Genomic DNA, 20,365 nt, shown 5'->3' with positions numbered 1-20,365 from the left:
TGTAAGCGAAATTTTATTTTTCTATTTTTATCTTTTTTTACATGTACAGCCGACCTCCATGAGGCGGCACTTAGCCTCAGGTAGATGACTGCGCTCTTTCGTGCGCATGCGTGAAAGAGCGCACTCTCGATTTTGGGATTCCTCCCCACCTGCACAGGGTGCACACAGCACTTCTGTATGGACATCACGCTGGGCGGGCCTTAATTGGCCCGCCCACGTAAAATGGCAGTGCGCCTCCGATGAGGGGCACTGATCGGAAGTGCGCCTGTACGCACCCGCCCATCAACTTCCCCACTGACGGGGGGAGAATTCAGCCCCAAGGTGCAAGAACGTAACCAACTGAGCCATGGCAGACAAATTTTAACCTCTCTGTCTCTTTCTCTTCTTCCCCATTCCTTTCCCTCCGCCACCATCCCCCCCTTCTCTCTAGATTCCTTCTTTTCTCTCTTTGTAACATCTCTTCACATGTATGCTGTTATCACGTTTTGTCTCAGAATGCTCCTGTGAAGAGCCTTGTTGAAGTTGCTATATAAAATTTTTATGAACAAGAAATCATATTCCACACAGTAAATGGTTAGTCGAGCTATTGACTACAAAGAAATTCTGGCACTTCAAACACATACTCAAATTCGATCAGGCAAGTTATACATTTTTGCCCCACAGAGTCTTCTGACCATAAATCAGATGCAGGAAAATAAAATTCTGAGTCACTTCCAATTATTGTTTATCATGTCTCCAGCATCTTTAAATATATCAAAATCTATTTCTCTTGAGATTCAATGGTTTATAATTTAAAAATTTCACATTATTCTGTCCCATCTGGACCATGCCCTTTGGTTCTCTCTTCCCTGGCTCAGAATGGAATCACGGTAAACATGTCAACCATATTCCAGCGGCCTTGTCACGCATCAGTGCCACAGGAGATATGCTAGTAATGGTCATCAGAGCTTTCAATATCGGCGGGAGTGTTGGATTAGTTGCCCATTATAAGCACCACCCGGTTTTCCTTCCCATTGACCCTGATAAATGCCCATTTTTATTGCCCCACCAGGTTAGTTCTGCCCGTAGATTTGAGATGCATCTGTCACATAATCCATATGTAAAGTGTTCATCAAGAATACAAATCTGATTTTCTAAAACTTCCAAGGAATTACTAAAGAATACACTTTCCTATAACCGCCTTGACTTTCTTTCATCATCTTGTCTAATAATAAACTTCTCCCACATTCTCTGATTCATTGGAAACAATGACATGGGTTATCTCTTAGTCATTATTTATATGCTTTAAAAAATGTTTTTGTTAAAGCGCTATACCACATGAACATGGTATTTATGTGGAGAGGCTAAAGATCAAAGAATTCTCCAGCAAGTGGTTTATAACCTGCTTTTTGGTGCTAATTTTCAAATATCTTCTTGCAATAGCTAATCTAAATTTGTTCAGTATGTGTGTTCTTAAACTTGAGACTTCGACATACTGGTGTGAAAATTAAGGGTCACTCTTTGGCCACGGTTCTGAAATTGTCTTTTTCTATAGTTGGGCTTAAGTTCCAAATCAGGTCCTATGAACAGCAATCATTATATTTTTGTGTGTGGTGGTAGTATTTGAAAGGAATATTGGCCAGGGTTTTGGAAGAACTCTCTACTCTTTAAATACTTCTCTGAATCACAGAATAGTTACAGCACAAAATGAGGCCATTTGGCCCAGCATGTCTGTGCTGGTTCTCTAAGCAACTCCTCTAGTGCCGCTCCCCAACCTTCCCCCCACAGCCCTGCACATTCTTCCTTTTCAGCTAATCCAATTCCCTCCTGTGCCTCGATCGTACCTGCCTCCACCACTCTCTCAAGCCAGTGCATTCCAGATCCTAACCACTAACTGCATGAAAAGGTCTTTCATCGTGTTGCCGTTGCTTCTTTTGCCGATTACCTTAAATTTTTGCTCGGTCCTTCTAACAATGGGAACATTTCTTCTCTATCTAACTGTCAAGATCCCTTATGATTTTGAATACCTCTATCACATTTCCTCGCAAACTTCTCCAAGGAAAACAGTCCCAACTTCTCTACCTAACTGAAGTTACTTCCATGGGATCTTTAGCATCTTACCTTACGGATTCAATTCTTCTCGCTTCCTTGCACATGCTAGGTTTCCTAAAGTCTGTGAAACCTGGGCTGAAATTAATTTAAAATGGTGACTTAAAATGAAAGCAGGTAGCCCCATAATGTTTGAGTGGCCAGCTCACTTCCAATGAATGGAGTGATTCCCTACCCTTCATCTCATCTCCATTAAAACTGCAAGTGTGTTGGTTCAAAGTGTATTGGGTTTCTTCTCAGATTTTTTGCAATTTAGCTGCTGACATGACCCCAACCTATCCATTTTTGGAAGTTAAGCTTCGGTGCAGGATCACTGACACTGCAGCATACCCTTTACATTGTACTGAAATATTAGCCTAGATTATGTACACAGTTCCTAAAGAGGTGCCTGAGCCCATTGCTTTCTGACCTGTAACCTTTTGAACATCTAAATTGGATGTGAATATGATTATACTCAGTTATTATGCTCCCTGTAGTAAATAATTTGGAGGCACTCAGGCCCGGGTTTTTGACAGGTGGGAATTTCATTATCTGGACTCACATCCTAAAGATGGTTAGTTGAGCCAGTTATCAAATTTATATTATTCTGTGTGTTTGGTACTAATGTACCTTTTGTATAAATGTTTTTCTTTAAGAATTTCTGCTTTACATTGATTTGCTGTGGGGTTGCATTATTTCAGGTTGAAATCAAAAGCCATCCTTTTTTTGATGTTATCAACTGGGAAGATCTAGATCGGAAAGAAATTCCTCCACCATTTAATCCCAGTGTGGTATGTAACTCTTTTCAGAAATTCAAACAAGTTAAATCATAAATAATACTTAATATCAGGATATTGTGGACTATTTTGTTTACTTTTACGGGATCTGGGTGTCACTGGCTAGGCCAGCATTTATTGCCCATCCCGAATTGCCCTTGAGAAAGTGTTGGGAAGCTGCCTTCTTGAACCGCTGCAACCCCTGTGGTATAGGTGCACCCACAGTGCTGTTAGGGAGGGAGTTCCAGGATTTTGGCCCAGCGACATTGGAGGAACAGAGATATATTTCTAAATCAGGATGGTGAATGGCTTGGAGGGGAACTTCAGGTGCTGGTGTTCCCATCTATCTGCTGCCCTTGTCCTTCTTAGATGGTAGTAGTCGTGGGTTTGGAAGGTGCTGCCAAAGGAGCCTTGGTGAGTCTCTGCAGTGCATCTTATAGATGGTACACTGGTATAGATGGTGGTGGAGGGAGTGAATGTTTGCAGATGGGGTACCAATCAAGCGGGCTGATTTGTCCTGGATGGTGTCAAGCTTTTTGAGTGTTGTTGGAGCTGCACTCATCCAGGCAAGTGGTGAGTATTCCATCACACTCCTGACTTCTGCCTTGTAGATGGTGGACAGGCTTTGGGGAGTCAGGAGGTGAGTTACTTGCTGCAATGTATGCAATGTTGTTTTGTGAGTCAATATAAACAGAAAATGCTGGAAAAACTCAGCAGGTCTGGCAGCATTTGTGGAGAGAGAAACAAAGTTAACGTTTCAAGTTTGTATAACTTTTTCAGAGCTCTGAGTTTTCTGCTGAGTTTTTGCACCATTTTCTGTTTTTATTTCAGATTTCCAACATCTGCAGTGTTTTGCTTTTTGTTTTGTGAATATGTGATAATAGTATTTATGTTTCAGGCTGGACCTGAAGACCTACAAAATTTTGATCCAGAATTCACAGAAGAACCAGTTCCACAATCTGTTTATCGATCTCCTGACTGTTCAGTCGTTAATGCTAGTGTTTTAGAAGCTGATGATGCATTCATTGGCTTTTCTTATGCCCCACCTATTGAAGATTCATTCTTATAAAAGGACAGTTTCACCATGTTTCTATCAGGGGAAAGAAATACTTCGCAGGAAATGAAAGCACTGTGCAGTTTCAAGCCATCTACACGTGGAGTTTTGAATTTACAGCTCAACTATCTGCATGCCTGAAATAAAGCATTGCAGCAATTGGGTGAAGGGCAATGAATGAATGAACGGAGCTTACACCATAAAAATACTATAAAGAAATTGTACATTCCTTGCACAGCTTACAAGTGATCCAAATATTTAATTGTTTCATTCTTTTCACGTCTGAAGATTCTGAATCAATTCATTTTTAAGGGTAGTCTGCTTGTTGTTAAGATTTTCTCTGGTGAAATTTTGATGACATGTTCTACTATACATGATTTAAATATTGTGAACATTGCTAATCAATATTGAATAATTAAGTTTGGATATGTATATTGTGTGATGTTCCTTTAAGAATTAACAATGTATTGTGGTCTAAAAAGAGTAATGAGATCACATTTCATAACATGACAAATCGCTTAAGATATTTTACACATTTTCACCTCACTGCCATCTATTTTGATGTCATATCAAGATCATGTTTTGGTTATAACTTCACTCCTTTGCTAGAAGATCCAATTAAATTGTCACTGTATATAAAACTGCATTTATGATGTAAACATTACTTGAATAATGGAGGAAGAATTGTGGCCACTCAGATGAGAGATGTGAAGATGTTTTTTTTTTGAGTTATTTAACATGTACTGGCCACCAATTATTAATCATGCCTATTTTGTTTGAGGTTTGTACTGGAAATGTACAAATTAGCAAACTAGTTGAATTAGATGAAACTGATACTTTTATAATTGTATTTAACTCCATGCTGTGTTCTGGAGATGGGTATATATTGATAACAGTAAAATTTCTAAATGGCATATGTTCAAAAATATATATATGTACATTCTAACTGGTAACTGCAATTTTTTATGACAAATTTTATTAGCTTGTTTCAATGTTCTGTTTTTAAAAATATGCAGGGTTTCAAGAATAATTCTAATGAAAAGGTTAGTTCAAAACCTAAGCAAGTACTTTTGCCTGCTTTACTCCAATGGTACAATATGTTCATATACACTTACATTGTTTTGGACTGGTAGGACAGATGTTTTCACCTGTGATTTCCCTGTGTGGTGAGTTATTTTTATTGTCAGACTATCTTAGGAATTAGATGCAACAGGGGGTCCTTATTTCAAGATAAGGAAGAACATTTGTGTATGAAATATCTAGTTACCTCCCACATCCATTAATGTCAGATTAAGTTTCCTGTCTGTCCTCTTAACTGTGGAATAATGCATAAAAACATGGAATATAAACACCAATTTACTTTTTATTTTAAAATATGTACATATAAGCTCCCTTTTATCTGTTATTTGTTTTGGATCACAGTTAAAATTGTAGTTCAAAGTCTCTTGTAAGAGGTAGTCACACTGGAAAACCTTTTAACAATATACTCAGATAATTTGAGGCAAGCAGGGCACCTTTCATTTGCTTGCTTTGCCTAAGAGATCTTCATTCATTCTGTATAAATCAAAGCCCAATACCAAAATTGAAGGGAGAATTTCATAATTACATAGGAAAATTCAGCTCTATTTATAATCTTTATTAGAGAATAGATGAGTTCTATTTTGATGCATCATGAAAGTACATGCTGTCAAAATGTTTCTCAACAACAATACTGTCTTTAATATAGTAAAATGTCCCAAGATTCTTAAGAGCATATCAAACTCAATACTAGGCCAGGTAATCAAAAGCTTGATTAAAGAGGCCGATTTTAGGACAGCCTTAAAGGAGAAAGAGAGGGGGAAAGTATTAGGGAGGAAACTGTAGTGCTTTAGGACCTTGGCTGGAGTGATTAAAATTGGGATGTACAAGAGCCCATAATGGAGGGACTGCAAATATATCGAAGGGTTGTGTAGAGAGCTTGAAAATGGGGATGAACATTTTCAAATTGAATTGCTTAACTGGAAACCATTGTAGATTATCGAGCACATGGGTGATGGGTGGACAGATCTCAATCCAAGTTAGGAAAAGGGCAGCAAAGTTTTTGATTACCTCATATTTAGGGACAATAGCATGTGGGAGGCTGGCCAGGGGTGTGTCAGAATAGTTAATTTATATATATATCCTCGTGAAAGGTGAGGTGAAAGTGACTGCCATTGACATCAAGGCAGCGTTTGACAATGAGTAGTACCAAGGAGCCCTACCAAAATAGAAGTGAATGGGAATCGGTGGTTGGGGTTGGAACTCCACTGACTTGAGTCATATGTAGCACAAAGGAAGACGGTTGTCGCAATCATCACAGCTCAAAGACATTGCTGTAGCTGTTCCTCAGGGTAGTGTGCTCGGCCCACTCATCTTCAGCTGCTTCATTAATTACCTCCTTATGAAAAAGGTTAGAAGTTGTTATGTTTGCTAATGATTGTGTAATGTTCAGTACTATTTGCAGCTCCTCAGAAGATGAAGCAGTCTCTGCCCATATGCAGTAAGACTAGGTCAACATTTAGGCTTGGGCTGATAAGTGGCAAGTAACATTCATGCCACACAGGTACGAGGCAATAGACAACAAGAGAAAATCTAATCATCTCCCCTTGACATTCAATGGTGTTAACACACCAAAGTCTCTCAACATCAACAGCCTGGGGTTAACAGAAACTTGACTGAACCAGCCCATATAAATACTCTGACTACAAGAGCAGGTCAGAGGCTGAGAAATCTTCAGGAAATAATTAACTTGCCTCTCGAAAGCCTGTTCGCCAACTACAAGGCACAAGTCAGGAGTGTGATGGAATACTCTCCACTTTCTAACACTCAAAACTCAATACCATCCAGGACAAAGCAGCCTGCATGATTGATACCCAATCTTAAACATTCACTCTTTCCACCTTCAACTCACAGTGGCAGCAGTGTGTACCATCTACAAGATATGCTGCAGCAACTCACCAAGCCTCCTTTGACAGCACCTTCCAAACCTGTGACCTCTACCACCTAGAAGGACCTGCAAGTTCCTTTCCAAGCTAAACTTCCTGATTTTGAACGATGATATCATTCCTTCCCTGTCACTGGGTCAAATTCCTGGAATTCTCTTCCTAACTACACTGTGGTTGTACCAATGTCAGATGGATTGTAGTAGTTCAAGAAGGCAGTCACCACCACCTTTGGTCAGATCAGCAGAGCCCCTGCATCTCTTAGTACAGTGGGAACTTTAATGTGGATCCAGGAGGGGAAATGGGGCCTCAGTTTAATGTCTCATCCAAAATCTGGATGCCAATTGATTGAATGCATGTTGCTAATTTAATGAGGGGGCTTGCATGAGTTATGTAAGCATAGAACTATGTTAGATTTCAGGAGGTTTTTCTTTTTAGTGGATCTCACCAGCTCATACAGTGAATGGGAATTTGCTACAAATTTTCAATAACTGCTATTATTGCCTCTTTCTTTGCTAGTTTCAACATTCAAAATCTGATGTTGTATTCCTATAAATGATGTTGACAATTCCCTCATTTTAGCACTTCAATAAACATGATTATGAGCCCTATGCAGAAACTGTAATCCAAAATAACTAAGTGGCTCCCAAATGAAGGAATTACCAACAATATTCCACTTTGTAGCTTTTAATTTAACATGATTTGATACCAATGCAAATTAAAACTTGAATTAACAGGCAAATGATACTTCAAATAAAAAGTCAAATTTTACTTTAGATAGTTGATACAAGAAAGATATGTCTTACACAACCACAAGCATTGCCCTTCAGCATGTATGGCATTATGTAGCTGCATAGTTCTACAATATTTTTTTCATGCAGGTTAAGTCAGGAGTCCAAACCAACATCAGCTTTCACCTGCAAGTTTCACAGGTATGATTATCATCAACATGGCACACTTCTACAAACATTTTCTCCCTTGGGGTATGACAGTCCTGATGGTATGGCATTCCAGAATTTCTTTTCAACCGATCAATCAATAACATCTCAATGCATGATTTGGCCACTTCTGGTAAAACACCAAGCTCTTCAGAGTCTCTAAGATATTCACACAGCTTTGCAGGTTTTAACCTTTTTTTAGCTAGTTTGCACATGCCTCCAAGAACTCCTGTCTCCCATTCTGCCAAACAGAAAAACTGATCTCTTCTTAACAGTGATTTTCTTCTCCTCACACGAAAGTTACACTTTCTGTCTCTGCCTGCTTTCTCTTTGTGTCTACATCTGGGCCTTCACCCTCCAGCTCCTCTACTTGTAGCTCTCCTTTGTGTCTGTAACTGCCTTCCTGTTTGTACTGCTTCCAGATCAAGGGTCACCAGGTCACTTAGACCACATTTTTTTTCTTATCCAAGAAAATTACAATTAATCTCTTTGCAATTGATGCAAACTCCTAAAGTCCTTTTCAAATATTCTTACAAACAATTCTATATGTAGAGGTGGTGGTGTAGTGGTAATGTTGCTGGACTAGTAACCAGAAGCTCTAATGCTGTAAGGACAAGGGTTCAAATCCCACTATGGCAGTTGGTGGAATTTAAATTCAATTAATAAATCTGGAATTAAAAGCTAGTCTCAGTAATGGTGACCATAAAACCATTGTCAATTATCATAAAAACCCATTTGGTTTACTAATGTCCTTTAAGGTAGGAAATCTGCCATATGGCCCACATGTGACTCCAGACCCTGAGCAATGTGGCTGACTCTTAACTACCCTCTGATATGGCCTTGCAAGCCACTCAGTTCAAGGGCAATTAGGGATAGGCAACAAATGCTAGCCTTGCCAACAGTAACCACATCCTATGATTTTTTTTTTTTAGAAATGGATTTCACAAACGTTTAAAGAAATTACAAGTTTTCCTTACTGCACTGCTTCCAGGTCATCACAACATCTTGTTTTTTTTCCCTACAGAAACTTTTAAGTGTTTCTGAGCAAACTTTCATCAGTGATTGTGTCTGCATCCTTGATCTTTTTTGCCAAATTTATGAACCCCATCTCAGACTGTTCCACTTTAATTGGTTCACCCACTTTGGCCTCATTTTTTTGTGCTCAGAAGTGAGTCTTATAACAACTGTCTTACCAGTTTCTTTTTCAGCCTAGTCTTTGTGTCTGGCAGCGTCTGTGGAAAGAGAAACAGAGTAAATATTTCAGGTTTTCACCTTTTCATCAGATCTTTCATGAGTTCTGATGAAAGGTCACAACCTGAAACATTAACTCTGTTTTTCTATCCACAGATGCTGCAAGACATGCTGAGTATTTCCAGAATTTTTTGTATTTTTTCAGATTTCCAACATTTGCAATATTTTGCTTTTGGATTAGTTCTGTCATGTTTCTATTTCTGCTGCACACCTTCACCAGTGCCTTCTCAATCACTGTCTTGTAACATACATATTTCCACTTATCAGCATATGTTTCAAAAGAGTCTAACTGATAGTTCTGTACCTGGAACTATTCTCTTTTCCTTGGCAACCACATCACTGCCCAAAAAATCCAGTATCTGCTAGGACATGGACAGTGTACTTAGAGATTCTGCCCTTTGACTACTTCAAATCCTTGCCCATTCAGTGGTATAGATGTTCCAATGATTCATAGGAAAGCCAGCCAAAGAAACCACATTACTCTGTATGTTAATCAATTAAAATTATCTTTAATTATTTAACATTGCATGTATTAAAGCAGCTTTCACAAGCATAAAGACAACATCCTTTAAACCAAGAAATCAACATCAAAGAAGCAGAGTTATCAACTCACACGCCATTTGGTTCTTCTGGCTGGATGACCTCTGGACAGAGCTTCGTTAGACTCTTGTTGACTACAGTGCTGGACCTGCCATTTCCCATTTCTCATGGGATGTGATTATCACTGGCAAGACCAGCATTTGTTGCCCATCCCTAATTGCCCAGTGACTTGCCATTTCAGAAGGTAGTTAAAAGAATCAACCACATTGCTGATCTAGAGTCACATGTAAGGCAGACCAGATAAGCAGGTTTCCTGCCGTAAAGGGGATGGGTTTTTACAACAATCATTGATTGTTTAACGCACTAGCTTTCAATTCCAGATTTTATTTATTAATTTAATCCCACCAGCTGGGATTTGAACCCATATCCACTTGATTACTAGCGACATTACCGCAATGTCAGCATCTCCCCAATTGTATTTTGACTGGTTAGAATGCATAGGCCTCATCTCATCTAGGTCTAGACCCTATCAAGGCCTTGTATCCACTGTGCCCTGAGTTTTCTAACTGCCTCAGAAGTTTTTACCATTTGGTCATGAGACATTTGCTTCACTTTTTCCTTATCAGTTGTTTTTGCAAACCAGAGGCTTGCCTCTCGGACCCTCTTTAGTCATTTCTGCGCGTCTTTGCAGTTTCAACTAGCAATGTTGACATTTTTAAAAGGGGTGATAAACACCTTTCAAGAGGGAGCTAGATGAGTTCCTGGAGGATATCAATGTATACAGACTATGGGTGGGTTATTGGGTGATGTACATTGTGGTCACTGTCATCTCCTGGAACTCGTTTGTTGTTGCCTTTTAGCAAGAAGGCAACAGCGTCCGAAGTTGCTGAGAAGAAAACTGACAAAAGTGGGGAGAAATACTGGTGCTTAATTTTGGAGAAGCGATTATAACTCCCTCATGTAGTATATGAGCCTGCTCTATGTAACTTGTGCATTTCACTGACTGCCAAATCAGTATAATTAATCTTTCGTCATAAAAATCACTCCGAATAGTTATCTTGATTTGACAGCTGATGTGTGTTTGCTCTGGCAATCAGTACAGTTCCATTTCTTTGGACATATTCCTCTCTCTGGCTGAGCTGCAATAATATCCACGCGCGCACTGCGGGCCCACGCGACTAGGGGGCGCGTGTCAAGGGGCGGGGAGGTAGTGAACTACGCCTGCGCGCCACCAGTTCGTGAAGGTGCTCCGAAGTGTCAGGCGGGTGTTACAGAGTCTTGTCTCGGCTAATTACGGTGGGCACAGCGTTCTGGTAAATTCCACGGGCTGAGGTTAGAGTTGTGTATTAAAATGGCAGCTGAGGATCTGGCTCTGAAGGAGTTCACCCTAGTTTATTTGGACAGGACTGGCGGGCTGCACAAATTTATCAGCGACTGTATTCGCTATAATGGTAATTTTTCAAGGAGAACTATTTCTATTTATTCATTAAAAGTTGTATTTATGGAATGGTATTAATAAGCTAGATTTATATTATAACAAATGGCAACAAAACAAGTAGCTCTAAGTTTTTGCGATGTTATTGCAGCGCAGATCTTCAGGAACTAACATTCCCTGCAACCCGTTTATAGTCCAAATCTTGATCACTCAGTATCAAATACATACGTTTCGATATTTACATGGCCAACATATATTCAAAAGATAGATATAGCTGAAGAAACCCCCTCCCCCTCACGCCCCATAAATGACCCACAGTTCCCCAATCACGACATCCAACTGCCATATTTAGTACCTGTGAATTTGACCAGTTTGCTTTGAATCTTGGAATGTAAATTATGAATGTTGATTAAAAACAGTATGAATCTCAATGCCAATTCCTGGAGCACCCCATTCAGCACTGCCTCCAATTTATATCCCCTCCAATACGGTTTGTTGTTTCCTACCCTTTAGCCAATTTGTTATTTATTTCCAGATTATGTGGATTTCTTCTGCTTTATCCTTAAGAGTAACTTTTTATATAACTTTGCCAAATGCCTTTTGAAAAGTAAAAGTCACTTCTTAGGGGTTTTGCAGTAAATCTGCAATGGTTTTTTCTCAGAAACATTGAAGTTAGGAAGGATCACACTTTTCTGAATATATTGGCTGATCTTACTAGCTTTTTTCATACAGGTAATGTGTAAATTTCTTCTTTGATTCCATTATTTTGATGTAAGACTAATGGGTCTGAAATTCTGTAGGCCTATTGAAAATAGGAGTTACATTAGCCAGTATCCAATCTAATGGATTTCCTCAAAGTCCATTGCCTCGTAATGACCTCATAAATCTCACCCCATAATAGGGATAATTAAAATCAATGACCCAGACTTTCCTGTCGCTTGCCATTTCAACACACCATCTTGCTCTCATGCCCACATGCCTGTCCTTGGCTTGTTGCAATGTTCCAGTGATGCCCAATGCAAACTGGAGGAACAGCACCTCATCTTTTGATTAGGCACTATGCAGCCTTCCATATTTAACATTGCGTTCAACAACTTCAGACCATGAACTCTCTCCTCCATCTCTACTTTTAATCCAATTTAGTTATTTTTTAATGTTTTTTATTTTTAGTTTTTTTTTACTTATTATTTTTTGAAATCCTTTTTCCCTAAACCATTCCCCCTGACCCCCATAAACAGGCCTTTCTGCCACTTGTTTCTATGTTGTGCTTTCACAGCGCTCACCTTTATTCGGCTATTAACAAATTCAACACCCTCTTTAGCCCTTACCACTACCATTAACACTTCCTTTGTCTTCTGTCCATGACATCTTTGTCAATCTCTCCTCAGTCCCACCCATCCCTGACTTATCTTGCTTCACCTGCTCCACTCCCTCTTAAACAGTATAAAACCCATCACATTTCCACTTCTCTTTAGATCTGAAGGAGAGTCATTCAGGCTTGAAACGTTAACTAAGCAAAAACTGCAGATGCTGGAAATCCAAAACAAAAACAAAAATACCTGGAAAAACTCAGCAGCATCTGTGGAGAGAAGCACGGTTAACGTTCACTTGCCCTCTATCCAGCTCTTCTTGTCCCACTCCCCCCCTCCCCCCCTTTAAACCAACTTATATTTCACCTCTTTTCTATTTTTACTTAGTTCTGTTGAAGGGTCATTCAGACTTGAAACGTTAACTGTGCTCCTCTCCACAGATGCTGCCAGACCTGCTGAGTTTTTCCAGGTATTTTTGTTTTTGTTTTCGAAACGTTAACTGTTTCTCTCTCCACGGATGCTGCCAGACCTGCTGAGTTTTTCCTGCATTTTCTGTTTTTATTTCAGATTTCCAGCATCTGCTGTATTTTGCTTTCATCATAAATAGAATTCATCTCTCATCTGTTGTGAGCCTTTTTAACATGTTCAGGACTTAACATATCTTTTATTAATTTTCCTGAAGTCCTGGCAAATTGGCAGTACATCCTTATTCCTTAGTGAATACATGGAGGAAATAATCATATATTGGCCTCGACTTTGCAGTTAATGGTGAAGCAAGGGTGCTTGCCATTGACCTTTGTTGGGAGTGTGTTGGTTGCAGATCGGTATGTCTTAAAAGAAGTCTCCATCTTCTTCTGTTGGTTAACTGTGAGTCTTTATTAACTACTAGAACTATTTACACATGTGCAGCAAGCCAGGAGCTGTCTCCATGCTTAGGTCTATACACATCTCTCCTCAACACCACACTCGTCCTGGGTCTCGGTCATGTGCCTTCTTACATCATTGTGTGGGCATTACCGTACTCAGTCCCACATTAACCCTATATGTGCCAGACTGTTACATTACACCTCCACCAAGCCTTTATCCAATATATTTGGAGTTATACTAGTTTACCTCATGTCTTACATTTACATTGTTGTTATTACATTATCACTATTACTACTCCATTTCCCTGCTTCAAGCCCTAGAATTTAAAGTTCAGGTGGTCTGGAGGCCTTATAACCATCCCTATCTCGTTCACAGTTCTATCGGAGTGGTAGGCTCTGGTTGTTCCTGTTGGTCTGGAGGTTGAGCTGGCATCTGGGTATGTTTTCATTCTTTTCTTCCATTCCTTCATGTTGAACTGCACTTGACTGGTCCGGCTGTTACACTGCTCAGTGGTTGCTGCTGCTCTAACTTGTTTCTTGTGGGGTAAACAAACATTCTCTTAGTCACTTCTTTTGCTTTTTCCATTGTTGTGTGGGCCATCTCAATATCCTCTGTAGCTGAGAAGAGGATTCCTGTGGCAACAAGAAGGTTTAGTAGTATGCTCATCTCTGCTTTCCATTGTAGGCCATGGATAGCTGCCACCAGGTTTGGTATGCTAGCTGGGAGTTGCAGCATATACACAATGGTTGCAGTGTTGACCTGCTGTACCGTTGCCAAGGCCGGAGGTAGAGACTTTTCAGACTCCTGTTAACTCTCTTTTACCTCTTCCATTGGAGTTGTCATGGTTATCTCCTGGGTGGTTGGCTGGTCTGACCATTGAGGGCTTTCAGCGACCTGTAATGAGAATGAACAAACCTGCCCCGCAACTACTCTGGTACGTTGAGTTGTCTTTGCCTCAGAGTTATCTGTGGAACTCTTATTTTGACAGGATTGTTTCTTACCTGGTCACTGACTGCTGTTTATACTCTTTTGGTTAATTTGTTAGTTCCTCAATGTGCTTCTCAGAAATCTCCTTATCTGCTTTTGAACACTGGATTTGTCCTTCCATACTACGCCTTTTGTCCATCATTTTGTTCAGGTTGGATTGGAATCAATAATTACATCAGTTTTGGTTATTAATTCTGCATTCAAGCAACTGCTAATTTTTCAGCAATTCCTTCTCCTGTTCCAGGCATTTTTCGTGATGTTCACTAGAGATATCTGATGCTTGAAGTTCATCAAGTTTTAATTGAAGATCTATCTTAGTTGAATTTGTTTGTATAAGTCCATCATTTAAACATTTCGAATCGTCCTTCAAGTTTTCTACTTTCTATGAGCGACACTCCAGTTTTCTCATCAGTTTTCATCTTTCCTTAACAAACATCTTTTTTCCGTGAAAGTTGAATCTCTACACTTATCAATTTTTCTTTAGCAGAGTATAATTCCTCTGCTATCCTTCAAGCTCACATTCTGTAATTGCACTTCTGTCAATTGTTTGTGAGAGGCCTCACGCTCTTTCGTGAGAACTTCTAGCTTTGTTTGCCATTGATTTTCATCTCTTGGTATATCTCTTTGGAAATGTAATGTTTTTCCAAGGTTCCTTCCAAATGTGCAAGTGTTTTCTTCAGCGCTGCAATCTCTTTCTTGTCTCTCTTGGCTTCCTCCTGGAATGTAGAACATTCCTGAGTCTTCTCTGGTTCTTCAGTTCTTTCCAGAGGAACAAACTCTGATGTGAGGGATCCTTGTAGCGTGTGAAGGTCTTTCAACAGGTTTTCCTTTTTGTTGTGAAGCTCAGCTACTGCGCCTTGAGTTTTCTTGTAATTTAACAGAGTCTCATTGAGTTTGTTCTGCTGCTTAGCCATTATGCTGTTGCAGGTAGTCTTTATTCCATCATGTTGCTGAAGGGTTATGTAATGTTTTTGAATTTGATCTTGAAGGACAATTAGTTGTTCTTTCAATTGTTTATTTTGTTCAATCCTTGGCTTTGCTTTCTCACTACTGACAGTTCCAATGCAGCTTTTTCTGAAGTAGCATTCAACGTCTTTTTTAACGCCTCCTGTTATCCAGGGGCACGTATTGGTACTTCAAAGAGTCTTTCAAGACCATAATTTCTTTGAGTACCTTTTCTGCCTGCTGTTGTGCCTGGTTGTACATCTGGTTGAGTTTCCCCAACTACCGCTTCGATTTGCCAACTGTGGAATTGCGGATCATTATTTCCTTTGTGACATCTCAGAAATTTGTTTGTTCAAAACTTGATGTTTGGTTCATTGAAGACTTTAGTTTAACGTGCATTTTTAAAGGTATATACTCAGCTTGTGTTTCAAATCTTCCAGTTCAGCTTTAATACGAACATTTTCTGATGTTTCTTCTGCTTTTTCTTGCTCTGCCTACAGCAGGGCCTTGTCCTTGTTGTTTACTGCCAGCTGCTGGTAGAGTTCTGGAAACATGTCAAGGTCTCCAAAAAGGTATACCTTTGGGACTCCTGGAAAATTTCCTGCCTCTCTAGCATCCTTGTGTTTTTTTTGGTTACTCTTTGTTCTTTTCATCACTTTGCTCGGGGTTTTCTATGCGTCTTTTCAAGCTCTGCATGCTTCTCAACTTGAAGATTAAAATATTTGTCAAAGGCATTTAATATTTCATTGAAGCTGGTTGAGTACTCATCAATGTGCTGCATTAGGAATACTTCATCAGAAATTCACCAAACGCGTATACAAACATATAAACCTGAACCTCTGCAGATTTTGTTCTTAGACCTGATGCACTCCGATAATTTAAAAATTCCCTTCTCCTGGATACCAATTTTTCATTAGGTTTAGCCTTAAGATGGGTCCAAGTTGATCTGGTAAGTTGCATTTTAGATCCATGGTAATTTAATATCTTTTGCAGTTACAATTTTAAATGTTGCCATTTTAAGAATGACTATGCAGTAACTTTCCTCACTGCTCTTCTTCCCACGATTATCAGGTTTCAGCAGGCTCCCATTTTGCTGATGGGGCCATTTGTTATCTTATTCTCTCTCCAGAACCTTCAAAACTAATAATTTTGGCAAGCAGTTTGCTTCTCTGAGCTTTTGAACTTGATTTGAAGGCGATTTTTTGCTCTGCCTTTAGTTTTTTAAAACTTTTTCTGGATTTCAAGATGGCATCACCATTCAATTGGAGACAAAGGGATTCCCTGCACTTGCCAGTTCTGGCAGGCTCCGCACAAAGGCACTTCTTGAAAAAATTAACAATGGCTGCCTGCTGACTTCTTTTGTTCAGCTGTTTACTTTGTAAACTATCGAGTCAGTTGAATTGGAGCTTCTGCTTGTTTTTAACTGAGCAGGGCAGTCGCGACGTCCCCGAAATATTTAATTAATTCATTATCTTTTTTTCTTTCGGATGAGCTCAGTCTCCAATTTGGGGATCGGGTTTTAGTGACGGGTTTCTTTCAAACGGCACTTCTGACATTGGATTACTTAAAGGAGTCCTCAGGACTTGCTGCAGCCTGAAATTTTAAAAGATTTAGCTCACCCTTGGAGGTTCTGTCGACTCTGCACTCTGAAGCTGGATTTCCAAAGGAGATTCAATGAAGTCTTCTGCTGCACTGAGTAAGTTTAAATCTCTGCTTCAGCTTCCAGGCCTTTCTCTGGCAATTTTTCTACTGTCCTTCTGCTTCCTTAGGTGCTTCTTTTCAGGTCAGAATTCTTAGTTGAATTTTTCTCAGTCTTACAGCATTTCGGTTTGTATCTGCATTTTAGTGAGGTTCTGTGTTTTTATCCCATTACTGCTTGGGAGGGTGTTTATTACAGATCAGTATGTTCTTAAAGAAGTCTCTTCTGTATGCTAACTGTAAGTCTTTATTAACTACTAAAACTATTTACACGCGTACAGTAAAGGGTAAAAGCTGGGAACTGTCTCCATGCTTAGGTCTATACACATCTCTGCTCAACATCACACTGACCCTGGGTCTCGGTCATGTTCCTTCTCACATCACTGTGTGGGCAGCACTACACTGAGTCCCACATTAACCCCATATGTGCCAGACCTTTATACTACAGCCTTGAAGAAAGCTGGCATCAAAAAATTAGCAATCACTATGGTAGAATTTCCCCTTTCCCCATGGCAGTTTATATCTGGCACCAAAACAAAGGGATGTCTTGGCGTGTGGCAGCACTGATGTTAGCCAGCAGGTAGGCAACCAATTAAATTGAACCATTCGCACACAGCAAACCAGGCACTTAAAAACACTTAAAATCCTTCACTTTTAATTTAAGTTTTCAGTTATTGAAATAAATGTAAGATTAAGACGGAAGCTAAGATAAAAACAGACTTAAAGAGAAACAGAAAAAATATATTTTATATTATTAAAACATATGGAATTTTTAATCATTGTGGAGAAATTTGGAACTACACAAATATAAAATTAGCTTTTCAGGGCCATAAGGGTATTAAGGAAAAATTCTGAAGTTAGTATGCTGTTTAAAAACCCAGTTACATTGGAACAGGAGTAGGCCATTCCGCCCTTCGAGCCTGTTCTGCCTTTCGATGAGGTGGCTGATCTGCAACCTAACTCCATATAGCCTTTGCCCTTTACGTCTTATTACTTTTAGCTAAAACTATATATCAGTTTTAAAAGTAACAATTGATCTCAGGCCAGTTGCCATTTTGGGGAAGAGAATTCCAAACTTCTACCACCCTTTGGATGAAGAAGTGTTTCCTCATTCAACAAGGTGTAACTTCTTTCAAGGTTTTTACAATGAGACTTAACAGCGATAAGAGTGCAAGTTCTCAGCAATTCATGATTGCAAAGGAGATCACAGTCTGTGGAAGCTTTTACAACTCATGCTATGGAGGAGCATAGACTCACTGGCAGCAGCTTCTGGATTTCTGCCTGATTTTGCACAAGACAGAACTCCACAAGCCATTGTTAGTCTCAATGAAGTAATGATAGCAAATACTGACAGTTTTGCCATCATTGCCACAGCAAAATGTTTTGCTGTTCTTAAATATTGTTGAATAGACAACGCTAGACAGTTTGCCAAAGATGTTCCTCATTTCCTTGAATTAGCTTTTTTAAAAAATTCTGTACCTAAGGCAGATGAGCTGAGGGCACATGAAAGTATGATGATATAGGCATTCCTGAAATGTGGCTTAAAGAAGGGGAGGAACAGCAGCTCAACTGGTTACAAGGTTTTCAGACAGGATAGAGAGGGAAATAAAAAGGGAAGAAGGGTTGCAATATTGGCTAAAGAAACAATTACAGCTTTGAAGAGGGATGATATGTTAGAAATATCATTAAATGAAGCTATATGAGTTGAACTGTGGAACAGGAAAGGAGAATTAATGCTGCCGGAAGTATACTATAGACCTCAAGCAGTCAGAGGGAGATAGAAGAGTAGAAACTTTGGGCAGTAATGATAGGAGATTTCAAGTATACTAATATTAAGTGGGATGACATCAGTGTAAAAGAGTAAAGGGCTGCAGAATTCTTAAAATGCATTCAGGAGATCTTTTTTGGCCGGTACATAGCATGCCCAACAAAAAAAGGGACAGTTCTGAACTTAGTTTTAGGGAATGAAGCTGGGCGGGCGAAATGGGTATCAATGGGAGAATGTATTGGTGGTGGAGATGATAATTCAGTTAGATTTAGCATAATTATTGAAAAGGATAAAGATAGACCGAGAGCAAAACTTTTAAATTGGGGACAAAATTAGAAATTAGAAAGACACAGGCAAAAATGTAAAAACATTTTTATTGGCCTGGATTACATAGAGATGTAGTCAAATTCTGTAGAACATGTCACACATATCTAGTGGTAGGGAAACCACAAGTGGTGAATAAGATGGCACCTTTAATTCCAATTCAAGCATTTGAGGAACCTTTTACTAGGGTCATGATTGATTGTGTAGGACCCCTCTCTAAGAATAAAAGTGGAAATCAGTACTTGCTAACAATAATGGATGTGTCTACAAGGTTTCCTGAAGCGATACCTTTGAGAAATATTACAGCAAAGAGAATTGTGGAAGAATTGACTAAATTTTTTACAAGATATGGTTTACCAAAAGAAATATAATCAGATCAGGATTCAAATTTCACGTAACAGCTGTTTAAGGAAGTTTTGGGATAAAAGAGTTTAAGTCAACAGTTTACCATCCTGAAGTACAAAGGTCTTTGGAAAGATGGCATCAAACTTTAAAAGCTATGCTGAGGGCTTATAGTCAGGACTATCCACATGATTGGGATAGGGAAATCCATTCTTGTTATTTGCCATTAGGGATGCTCCTAATGCATCCCCAGTAGCACCTCCTGATTCTCCAAAGTTTGTCCATCATCTACAAGGCACAAGTCAGGAGTGTGACTTGCCTGGCTGAGTACAGCTCCCACAACACTCAAGAAACTTGACACTATCCAGGACAAAGCAGCCCACTTGATTGGCACCACATCCACAAACATTCACTCCCTCCATCACTGACACACAGTATTAGCAGTGTGTACCATGTACAAGATGCACTGCAGGAATTCACCAGGGCTCCTTCAGCAGCACCTTCCAAACCCACTACCATCTAGATGGACAAGGGCAGCAGATAGAAGGGAACGACCCCAGCTGGAAGTTCCCCTCCAAGTCACTTACCATCCTGACTTGGACATATATCACTGTTCCTTCGCTGTTGCTGTGTCAAAATCCTGGAACTCCCTTCCTATCAGCACTGTGGGTGTACTTCCACCACATGGATTGCAGCGGTTCCAGAAGGCAGCTCATCACCACCTTCTCAAGGGCAACTGGTGATGGGCAACAAATGCTGGCCTAGCCAGTGAACCCAATCCCGTGAATGAATAAAAAAAAATCAACTGGATTTAGTCCTTTTGAATTAGTCTATGGTCATGAGTTCAGGGGACCACTAAAGTCAATTCATGAGAAATTGGTGGGTTAAAATTCGGAACCTATTCTCCTGGATTATATATCAAACTTCAGAGAAAGATTGAACAGAGCATATGTTAGCTAAGGAATATTTAAAGATATCACAGAAAGTGATGAAATTGAAGGCAACTAGGAGAGCCACAGCTCATAGTTTTGTTGCTGGGGAAAAATGTATTAGGATTGAAAGGAAACTGAATGAAGTAAATGATTTAATAAATACTCCATAAA

At 39.6% G+C, this 20,365-nt stretch overlaps 2 protein-coding genes across 8 annotated transcripts in view; both read left to right on the top strand.

Moving 5' to 3' along the window:
- The window catches only part of sgk3 (serum/glucocorticoid regulated kinase family member 3), a 134,750-nt gene extending 129,907 nt beyond the window's left edge, over positions 1 to 4,843 (top strand). For all 6 annotated transcript variants that reach the window (XM_041189597.1, XM_041189600.1, XM_041189599.1 and 3 more), the window contains 2 exons: positions 2,769 to 2,858; positions 3,742 to 4,843. In XM_041189597.1, coding sequence (XP_041045531.1) covers positions 2,769 to 2,858; positions 3,742 to 3,912 — 261 coding nt within the window. In that variant the 3' untranslated portion in view covers positions 3,913 to 4,843. The remainder of the gene's footprint in view (positions 1 to 2,768; positions 2,859 to 3,741) is intronic.
- Positions 4,844 to 10,850: 6,007 nt separating this feature from the next.
- The window catches only part of mcmdc2 (minichromosome maintenance domain containing 2), a 110,206-nt gene continuing 100,691 nt past the window's right edge, over positions 10,851 to 20,365 (top strand). For both annotated transcript variants that reach the window (XM_041189454.1, XM_041189455.1), the window contains exon 1: positions 10,851 to 11,037. In XM_041189454.1, the coding sequence (XP_041045388.1) occupies positions 10,938 to 11,037 (100 nt within the window). In that variant the 5' untranslated portion in view covers positions 10,851 to 10,937. The remainder of the gene's footprint in view (positions 11,038 to 20,365) is intronic.

This window comes from Carcharodon carcharias, chromosome 6 (genome assembly GCF_017639515.1).
Source record: "Carcharodon carcharias isolate sCarCar2 chromosome 6, sCarCar2.pri, whole genome shotgun sequence".
Classification (NCBI taxonomy): domain Eukaryota; kingdom Metazoa; phylum Chordata; class Chondrichthyes; order Lamniformes; family Lamnidae; genus Carcharodon; species Carcharodon carcharias.
The sequence above is the reverse complement of the archived record's forward strand: the minus strand, read 5'-3'. Positions and strand labels throughout refer to the sequence as shown.